The sequence below is a fragment of the Gavialis gangeticus genome, unplaced genomic scaffold (assembly GCF_001723915.1).
Source record: "Gavialis gangeticus isolate Ggan-Ray unplaced genomic scaffold, GavGan_comp1, whole genome shotgun sequence".
NCBI lineage: Eukaryota > Metazoa > Chordata > Crocodylia > Gavialidae > Gavialis > Gavialis gangeticus.
In genome coordinates, this window is record NW_017729025.1 from 85,646,687 (window position 1) to 85,657,211 (window position 10,525).

The following is a 10,525-nucleotide window of genomic DNA, read 5'->3' on the forward strand; positions in this document are numbered from 1 at the left end:
GGGGGAAAGGGGGCTGGGGGAGGGGAGCATGGTGGGATCCCTGCCAGCCCCCATCCCCTGCCTGCTCCTCCAGCCCCTGCACCCCATCCACTCGCTCCCCCAGCCTCTCCATGGCTGCCCTGCCCAGCCCAGCTCCCGGCCCTTTAAAGAAAAGACCCCAGTGCTCACCGGGTGCTGCCAGGTGGGGGGTGATCCCTGATCCCCTCCACTGCTCCACACTGCACTGGGGGCTCTGCACAAGCCTCCTGATGCCCCTGCACTCACCCAGCCCCCCCCATGGGTGTCCTGCCTGGGCGAGCTCTGGCCCTTTAAGAAAAAAAATGGAAGAAAGCCCCAGGACTCACCGCTTCTGCAGCAGCCTTGGGGTTTCAGGGGGCTTGTGCAGACCCCCCATGAAGAGGGGGACAGTGGAGGGCAGTGGGGATTGCCCCCCACCAGCAGGAGTGGTGAGTCCAGGGGTTTTCTTGAGGGGGGGGTTCTTAAAAGGCTGGAGCTGTGGCAGGCAGGGCATCCATGGGAGGCTGGAGGGAGCAGGGGGGGGCCAAGGGGCTCATAGAGAGCACCCCATGCAGTGTGGGGCAGTGGGGGGCAGCAGGGATTGCCCCCCCACCTGGCAGCACCCACTGAGTCGGGGCTTTTTTTTCCAAGTGCTGGGAGCTAGGACAGGCTGGAGGGGATGGGCCTGGCTGATTTGGAGACTTGGCCAAATTGAATCAGGACAGTGACTTGAATCCCCCAAATCGGCCGAATCTGAAGCAAATACTAGCTGCTTCACACAGGCCTAGTAAATGACCAGTGTTGCAGCTGGAGAGTGCACCTGGATGCAGCTGCTTTCAGATTTTCAAAGACAGCTGGTGCTTTTTCAAATTCCTCTCCCTATATTGCTTAAGCTTCTTAAGTACTTCTGATACTGAGTGGGTAAAGGGGAGTCCAGTGTTCAGACAGCAACTGCTAGAAGCATGGGGATTAATAGATTTGGAGGTTGTAAACCCATAAGGACTGCACTAATTATACATGATACAGTCTTGCTGGATCTTCAAGAGGTGCTCCCTACTTTCAAGGATTGAATCCATATGATTTAAAGCATTTAATCTGGGTGAAGTTCTAAGAAACAAATGAATAAAAATAGCTGTGCTAACAACAAGTTATAAAATTAATACATGCACTGAAACCATAGACCAGCCAATTGTGTCACTGTCCATATATAAACCTAGATCTCTTGTGTCATTTAACACCTCCTTGTTAAAGAAAAGCTTGGTATTGCAGGTCTTTTCCAATTCCACATATCCAGTTTACCATTTAAACAGCCTGAACTTAGCAAAGAACCAGAAATAAGCAATGTATGTTTCAAACAAACAGCCTAATATTCCTTTCACGTATGTGAGTTTTAAACATCAGTAGATTTATTCCTGATTTACAACAGTGTAATTGAGAAGATAAATGGACCCAAAATCAAGCATTTCCTCCAGGATTAATAATGCCAGTGATGGGATCTTTTGACCTGATAGAGAACCCAAGTACCAGGCACCCAATCATAAATCCTTTAGGCCGCAGTGCCTACCAAAAACAGCTTATTTTGGATTTGTGCAAAGTATAGGTGCTGACTTTTATTTTGGCCAGGGGGGACCTAAGATGATGGACATGTAGAAAGTTTTATGCATTTCAGGTGACAGCCCTTTTCCTGAGGGGGGCCAGGGCCTTCAATCCCCCATGTATTCAGCACCTCTGGTGCAGAGTTTCTTGGAAGAGCATACATCTAGTTGCACAGTTATCACATGAACAATGCATGCTTATCACTGTGTAAGATGTTCCCTTTTTCACAAATGTGAAAAATCCATTTTCCATTGTGGTGACGGGGGCTGTCATCAGGGTCCAGAAGCACCAGAGACAGACCCCAATACCCCTGGCAGAGGGCTCAGGGACCCCGGCCCCGCTCAAAACTTACCTGAGAGACAGGACAGGGACGGGAAGGAGCCACATGACCTGGCGTTGCACCAGCTTTTCAAGCAACTGTCAATCAAGCTGGGCAGCTGATGATGTCAGCTGTGACCGCTACCACAGGAGATTTAAAAACCCTGGCAGAAGCCAGGTGCAGGAAGAGGGGCAGGAGGCGAAATGCCAAGCTCGCTAGAGAGGTGCCTGGCAGAGCTGACTCCCCGCAAAATGCTGCCCCACTGAGAACAGGCAGCAGAAGCAGTTGGGAGCCAGGTGAGGCATCCACATCTCCAGTCCCAGGGGAAGGGACTCAGGGTCAGCAATCACCTCTGGAGCTCAGGCCGGGCATTTCCAGCCCAGAGCCGGCCATGGGTCCGGCAGACGGAGATCCAGCCTGGGGGTAGAGCCAAGAGAAGGGAGGCAGCAGTGAAGGGCTGGATATGGCTACAAGCCAGCACTCTGAGTGGAGGCTGGGGAGTCCAAGCCAGTTGTCGGAACAGCAGCCCAATGCAGCTGGCAGTTGGTGAGGGGACAGGGTGTAGGGGAGGCAGAGCCCCAAGACCAACTGCAGCAAGTCTGTGAGTACCCCCATCTCCAGGCCATGAAGGAGAACAGCACTGAACCTCTCCTTTTAGTTACAAATTCCATCAAGTCATGGCAGATGAGCTGGGGACCCAACCCAGGGAGCAGGGGGACACCCACAGTGCCAGCTGAGGTCACCACATGCATACATGCAGTGGAAATTCTAGGTGTATGGCTTTTTCCAACTAAATCTAATTAATCATAAAGAAGCCACTTAAGTAGAATTTTCAATGCCATGTAATTTAACATGATTTGGGGAATCTGATATGTCACATCCGGTCATGCAGAATGTCTTTGGCTAGGTTATTTCCTTTGAAATTGTGGGAAGCCATGTGTCACTACAAATGTATTTTTCCAATAACTAGATTATAGACCTAGCTAGGATCTTCAGTGATCATAAAATCATAGAAAGTTAGGGTTGGAAGGGACATCAGGAGGTCATCTAGTCCAACCCCTGCTCAAAGCACAACCATCCCCAACTATATTATCCCAGTGAATGCTTTGTCTACCTGGGTCTTAAAAACCTCCAAGGATGGAGATTCCACAACCTCTGTGGATAGCCTGTTCCAGTGTTTTACTACCCTCCTCATGAGAAAGTTTTTCCTAACATCTAACCTAAACTTCCTTTGCTGCAATTTGAGACCATTGTTCCTTGTTCTGTTATCTGCCAACACTAAGAGCAGTCTAGCTCCATCCTCTTTGGATCCCCTTTTCAGGTAGTTGGAGGCTCCTATTAAATCCCCTCTCAGTCTTCTCTTCTCTAAACTAAATAAGCCCAGTTCCCTCAGCCTCTCCTCATAAGCCACACACCCCAGAGCCCTAAGCCATTTTCATTGTCCTCCCCTGGACTCTCTCCAATTTGTCCATATCTTTTTTGTGTGTGTAGGGGATGTTGAGGGGGGAGTGGGAAAGAGAGCAAAACAGCACACTGTACTCCAGATGTGGCCTCACCGGTGCTGAATAGAAGGGAATAATCACTTCCCTTGATCTGCTGGCAATACTCCTACCAATGCAGCCCAGTATACCATTAGCCTTCTTGGAAACAAGGGCACACTGTTCACTCATATTCAACTTACAGTACTGTCCACTGTAACCTAGGCCTGTTTCTGCAGAGCTGCTGCCTAGCCAGTCAGTCCCTGATCAAACTTGAATCTCTCCTATACTATCTAAATTTTAAAATGAATACAATTTATGTTTTTCCATAAAATCTTGGGCATATAGTGTAACTGCAATGCCATAATAATCTTCTAAATATACTCACATCTCAAATTAGTATCACATTAGGTTATTGAATACCCAAAACCTATTTTTCTAAAATCTTTACATTTAGACCCCAATCCTACAAAAAATTGTGTTTAACCTTACAATTTAACCTTGCAAGTAATCCTATTGAAGCTATTGCCATTCCTTCACTGCAAAAAAGTCTTTTTGTAGATAGTTATCTTAATACAGAATCTTATTGTGGATAAGTCATTGTAGTTTCTGTCTTGATGTAGATGAATAAATTAACTCAAGTGGAGAGTATATAGTTGACCTCAACTAAAAATATCAAGGTAAAAACTACCCATTCCTTTACATCAGAATAGTTTTTTGAGTGTAAAAACCTACTTTTTCTGTCGTGAAGGCAAAAGTCAATTAGGCAAAATTAAGTGTCTATATAAATCTTTGCAGTATCAGAGTCTATCTTAATTGTATGAAGTATAATAAGAAGTTAAACTTCTTAAACTAATATGTGACTGTTACTAGAGTTTCAGCATTTTTGACTTGAGAAAAAAAAGCTACATGGCATCAGAAACCAGCCTACCTGTGTCTATCCTCTAGGAGCAAGCCCAAATAGGAATAAGCTGTACATCAAGCTGTCACACACTTTCTTGCACAACCCCTCTCTCTCTCCCTGGGGCTATTTTTAGTTTTCCTGGATGAAAACTGTTTCTACAGGGCACTCACATGCACAGGGGACTCGCACACACGCTAGAAAAACACCAAGCAGAAACAGAAAAGGTACGCAATTTCTCTTGCTTCATGGCAGAGAAGAATTTCTGGTTTCTGGTAACAAAATGACCACAGGAAGTCATTCAAGATGGTGTATAAATTATTCTACACCATGAGCCTTCATCATTTTTTAATTTGACGGGTATCTGCTGCAAAGAGAAAGAACTGTTTGCTGAGCTGCCTGTTAAACAACTTCTTCTTTTGGCTAGTTTCCTTCCAGGTTGCACGATCTTCCTGTTTTTTTTCTTTCTTTGTTAATCTGTTTCAATTTGATTTCCATGCCGTCGGCTGTAAATGTTGCAGTGGCTCACCAGACTGAGGCTGGGTCAGCTCCTGATGCAACCATTAATACAACCACTGAAGCAGGTGGAGGTGGAGGTGCAGGGGGGATCTACTCTGCTATTATCAGTCGAAACCAACCCATTATAAAGGTACAGGAAAAAACCTATGCAGAACTCTACAAGAAATGCCTGGAAAAGAAGATTCTGTATGAGGATCCTGATTTTCCACCTAATGACAGCTCCCTCTTCTACAGCCAGAAGCTCCCCATCAAGTTTGAGTGGAAAAGACCACGAGTGAGTAATTTATCTACATAAACTTATAAATATAATGAATTCACTTACCCATGTAGGAAATACATTTTTACTTGTTTTCCCAGCCTGGAAAATTACCTTCTAGGGATGGGGAAGTGCAAAGAGAGAAAGAAAAGTAGAGAAAGAGTATAAAAAAAAACCTGAACACCAACAAGAGATTGGAATGAACTTCTTTAGTCTTCTTTTAATGCATTTTAACTGGCTTTTACTTGCCCTGATTTGTTTGGAATTTCCTCATCTGAAGATACCAGTCAAAACAAGTTCTAACTCCTCCTCTTTCTCTAACATAGGCAAGTGGGCTCATGAAGATTTATTTTTTCCACTTCTATTTTATTGATGACATTCCTAATTTTACTTTATTACATATAGCCACTTGGCTGCACTTATTCCTTTTTGGAAGTGCTAAGGTAGAATGAGGTACAGATAAATGCTGATCTACTGTTTGTATGTATTGTGAAAACAAGGGAACAAGCTTTACTCTGAGTTAGGGACAGTGGATCCAGACATTGTCACTGGATCTAAACAGAGCGGGATCCAGACCATATTACTTAATTTTTTTCTCATCATTTATTTCAAGCAACAGTTATTTCAAATGCAAAGTTTGTTATCCTATTATTTGCCTGCCATGAATTAGGGGGTGGTATTAATAATTGTTGCCATAAAAACCTATTACATTTCTCCTCAAAGTGAAAATTGACCCTTCAAAATGAAGGGCAGGAAAAAAAGATGATGTCATGTGATGTACAGGGGTAACCCAGACATTCTGAGATAAATGCAGCATGGATTTATATCTCAAGCAATTTCTCAGAATTTAATAATCAGAGTCTGCAGCAAAACCAGTCTTGACACGTAAGATTATTCAATCAAAACCAAGGCATGGATAGACATACAATTAACTCCATTTTAGAGGGACAGGGATGGCTTACAACCTCTGAGTATGTGTCCGCTGAGCCAGTTCAAATGTTTTATCTGTCTGCTGTTCACTTGTTATAAATTAAGTTAATTGCAGTAATTTACTCCTGATTGAATCAGGAGATTTATTACTGAGGCTTAGCCTCACTTACTGTAGTTGTCTATGACAGGGGGGTTCAACCACTAGTTCAATGGCCAGATCCCGCCTACAAGGCCATGTTAGCCAGCCCATGGGTCTCCCCACAACGTTGGTAATTTGGCAGCATGGGGAGCAGTGGTAACCATGGGAAGTATCCACCCCATGGATCAGCCTCGGTCCACTCACCCAGCCCAAGGATTAAGCACTACTGGTCTATGACACAAAGAAAGCAGCTACATCAGGTTCAGCTGCCATGCAGTAAGTTCCCTCCTTTTTAAAGCACTTTTGTTCCCACTGCAAGAGGAAGAATTTACTTAGGTGCGAGTTGAAAATATTTCAGATGATGTCTGACATGTCCACTGTACAGGATTTCTATACATACACTTACTGCATTTGAAAAGGTACTACTGACATGTCTGACAACAGATGTGCTTTCCTACCTTCCTTTTGGAGGCTGAGGCAGCAACGTAGTGGATGAATGTCAGAGAAAAAGGTGACTGGAGATATACACAAATGCCAGTAGTAATATGGAAAGAGGCACCCACTCTACACAGATATAAACAACTGCAGAAGGTAGCGGGCAGTGATACATCAAGCCTTTGGTATCTGGGCAATCTCAGACTTCCGGAACCCGATCCCCAGGATCATTCTTTCATGATCCACCTTTAAGAAGTCATCAGTGATGCAATTTCAAAAGGTGTATAATAATTGGTTAGCACAAACAAAGCATTCAGGAGCCACAAGACTCAAAAATACGATCTACAATCCTGCTATATCATTTTCCACAGTTTGAATTCTAGTCTTAATCCACATTAATAAATGATATTGTCCATAGGTTAGAACAGGGGAGTGAAGGGAGAACTGAATTCTAGTGCCAGAACTTTTGCTAATGTGCTATGGGACAATGGGTTGGACGGATAAAGCCCATTGTCCTAGTTCTCAAACTTGTCCACTTATTTGGGGTGATAAAGTTTGGATGCTCAACCTGAAGCTTTCTGGGCCTGATTTGCAGAGTCTATGAGCTGTCAATGATAGATGGAGGTGTGGACTCTGAAACTCAGGTCATTGTCATAAATTGGGTACCTAGAAATGAGACACTCAAGATTAGTGCATCCTTTTGGGAAAAAATATGCCTTGATCTCTCTATTTGCTCATCTGTAGAATGGGGTTAATACATACCTTCTTTGTAGAGTGCTTTGAGAGTTTGAAAAGGAGATACAATGCAAACAATAATAGATTATGGCCAGGAGAGCTTGTTTCCTTCTCACTAGGTGAAACTGTAGAGACACTATGCTGATGAGATAAATCAGCAGGTGCAACTTCCTTTATAATCCACTCCTTTTCCTTCTGTGCTTGGAAGCATGAGTTTCTAATAGTTAGTGGTGCTGGCTGCAGATTGACCTGAGACTTTGCTTCATTGGTATTTAACACCATAGGTCAAATCCTTTGGCTAAGAGAAAAACTTGTCTGATAGTATTACAGATAGGAATAGAATAGCAGCTATAAACTAATTATAGAATAATTACATAAAGACAACTGATTAGGATGGAGTAATACTGCAGTCAAGAATATTCTGCTAGTAATTAAAACATATATTGAAGCACAGAATTTCACAGCTCAACTCCACAGTTACAAATTTTTGTAATACTTTCTGTAAAGAGCTGGACATCTACTCTTTCTGAAATCACAAGATTTCAGAGTTGAACAGAGTTAAGACTGTAAATGAAAGATTTCTTTGCAACAGTATTCTTAAAATATTGTGGTCATTTTAAAAACAGTTTGAAAATCAGGTCATTTGGATGCTTCAAAAACAAAAAATGCCAGAGAGTTCAAAATCACTGCAAGAATATTCAAATCCCACTTTAACTCTTTTGCTGTTTCCTTACTACCAGACATACATACTACTGGACAAAAAAGCAAATACACACTCTAGATAGAGCAAGGTCTCTTTTCCTGACGGACACGGACCTACTGAGTTACCTTGGGCTTACATTTTTATGCTTAAATTTTCTCTTAAGAAGAGCATGCACGAGAACAGATGCTTACACCTCACGGATACTGAACCATCTACGATTCTTGAATAGCAAGTGCTGCAGAAGAGCCAACGCAGTATTATTCTGGCAATATAGAAGTGAAGACATTTTTAAAATTAAGCTGATAGCAGTAAGGGATTTGTAGCCTGTATGCCCTATTATATCTCTTGTGTAAATGATAAATAATAATTAATAATACTAGAGCTCTACACCTAAAAGCACTTGTCTGCAGACCTCAAGGGTTTTTACAAAAATGTCTACACATTAGTCCAATTTTATAACCAGCTTTTACTTAAGGGCTCACAACAAGAAGCAGCGGCAAAACTATGAATAGAGTGCAAGTGGTAGACAACTACAGCATGGATGATCTGTCCCAAAGGTCAACATAACACATTATGATTCAGTAGTATACAGAATTAAATAGGCCAGAATTGGAGCCTGCTTCCCTTTTCATCCAGTCAGCTGGCTGGATGGAACAGCCAGCCTGAAACGCCTCAGCTGGTTAGACCAGGAATGGCTGATGGTTAGGGCTTTTGATAGTAAGTCTCCTAACTCCCAGCCCTGAACTTGATCCATTAGATGAAGACAGTGAACACAGCCCTATATTCCATGCGTAAGATGCAGAGAACTTTGGTGATTTTCCATTTATGCTGGTAGTGGTAGCACTGCAATTCAGGACAGGGTTTCTCCACACTCTTGCTGCTTTGATACACCTTTGAAATAGTTACCAGGACTGGGAAATATGTGCAGGTTCACAACTTAGTGTTATAAGCCATTTGTCACATGAACCACTAACAACATAAAGACATTCATTCTTCCCACCCCCCTCCCTCCACCTCCTAAATGATTGTTGGCCTGTGGGGTGAGGTCATGGTAGAGTCAGAAGGACAGACCCTCATATGGCGCAGCTGTGAACCTTGTCAGAGGGCTGGGGGTGGAAAGAGAAGCATGGGATTCTAGTCAGCTGGTACTACCATAATATGATCTGAATGCATGCAGTAGACCAAATGCTTCATCCAGGCAGAAGTCCAAGTAACATCTATGAAAGTTTTCCTTGTGGAAGGACTTCAAAATCTAACCCAGTGCTTTGGTTCAGATCTAACCTAGTATAAATTCAACTGGTTTACATAAATAACAAGAAGCTAATATCTCAGAGTTAGAGCCTAAATCACCTGAGAATGGAAAAGAGAAACTCGTGTGGCTACATTCTCTCCTCAACAAGATACACTTAGACCAAATTGCAAATTAAGACTATTAAGGAGCAGCTTACAGTTCCCCAATTCTCATGCTGCGCTGGTCCCAGCAAAATTAGAATACCTCTGCTCCCTCATGGACCTTACATTAGCAGAGATTTGTCATAGAGGAGCAAAACTTTGTTCCACTCCAGCTTTTCTTCTGTCACACCCTCAACCTCCAGTGAGGGATAGTGGAGACGGGTTTATAAACTGGCTCCGGTGACTTCATACCAGTTGAATATAGTCAGTTAGTCAGCTGTAGCCAGATAAAATCTGCTTTGTGCAGATAAGGTGGGTCAAAAGAAGCAGAACTGGAGCTGAGAACTTGAACCAAGAGCTTAAAAAAAAGAGGCTATACAAAGTCCCCCAAGGAAGTTGAGAGCTATCTGAAGAAAATAAACTGCACAATTAATACATATTAACTAGAGTTGTAACTTAAATGTAATTGTAATTACAGTAAAAGAGTTGCCCAATGAATGTACATTTCTTAGTTTTTTCTTACTTTTTAGGAGTCTTTATGAACATTAATTAGCTATTTTACCACCACTTTGAAGTAGGTAAGCATTCTCATCCCTATTTTACAAGACAGGAAAACTGAGGCACAGTGTGGTTAGAGTAGGTTCCCTAAGGCTATAAAGCAAACTAGTCGCAGAGCTAGCATTGGCACTCACAAATTCCTGACCTGCAGTTCAGTAGGGCTGGGTGAAGCTTCAGGTGGTGATTCGATTTGAAGGAGATTTGGCCTGATTCGATGGCCGAATCTCCAAATCCGAATCAAATCAGGGGACCAACGTAAAGGTCCAAATCAATTCAAAGCTCCCCAGATCTTCAGAAAAGATTGGGAAAGCTTTGATGATTCAGGCAGTCCCCCATGGCTGCAGCACGGAGCTGCAGCTGACTCCAAACTAGGGGCAGGGGAGTGGGGGAGGGGACCATGGGGGAACCCCTGCCAGCCCCTGACCCACCCTTTCCCCCAGCCCCCCATGGCTGCCCCTGCCCACCCCAGCTCCTGGTACTTTTAAGAAAAGCCCTGGTGCTCACTGGGAGCTACTGGGCGGGGGAGGGTGATCCCTGCTACCCCCCACTACCCCATACTGCGTGGGG

At 43.5% G+C, this 10,525-nt stretch overlaps 1 protein-coding gene across 3 annotated transcripts in view; it reads left to right on the forward strand.

Annotated features, from left to right (window-relative positions):
• The first annotated feature begins 3,630 nt into the window (after nt 1-3,630).
• CAPN3 (calpain 3) overlaps nt 3,631-10,525 on the forward strand; it is an 81,935-nt gene continuing 75,040 nt past the window's right edge. For 2 of the 3 annotated variants that reach the window (XM_019519074.1, XM_019519075.1), the window contains exon 1: nt 3,631-5,084. In XM_019519074.1, coding sequence (XP_019374619.1) covers nt 4,788-5,084 — 297 coding nt within the window. In that variant the 5' untranslated portion in view covers nt 3,631-4,787. The remainder of the gene's footprint in view (nt 5,085-10,525) is intronic. The other variant, XM_019519076.1, reaches the window with a different exon arrangement.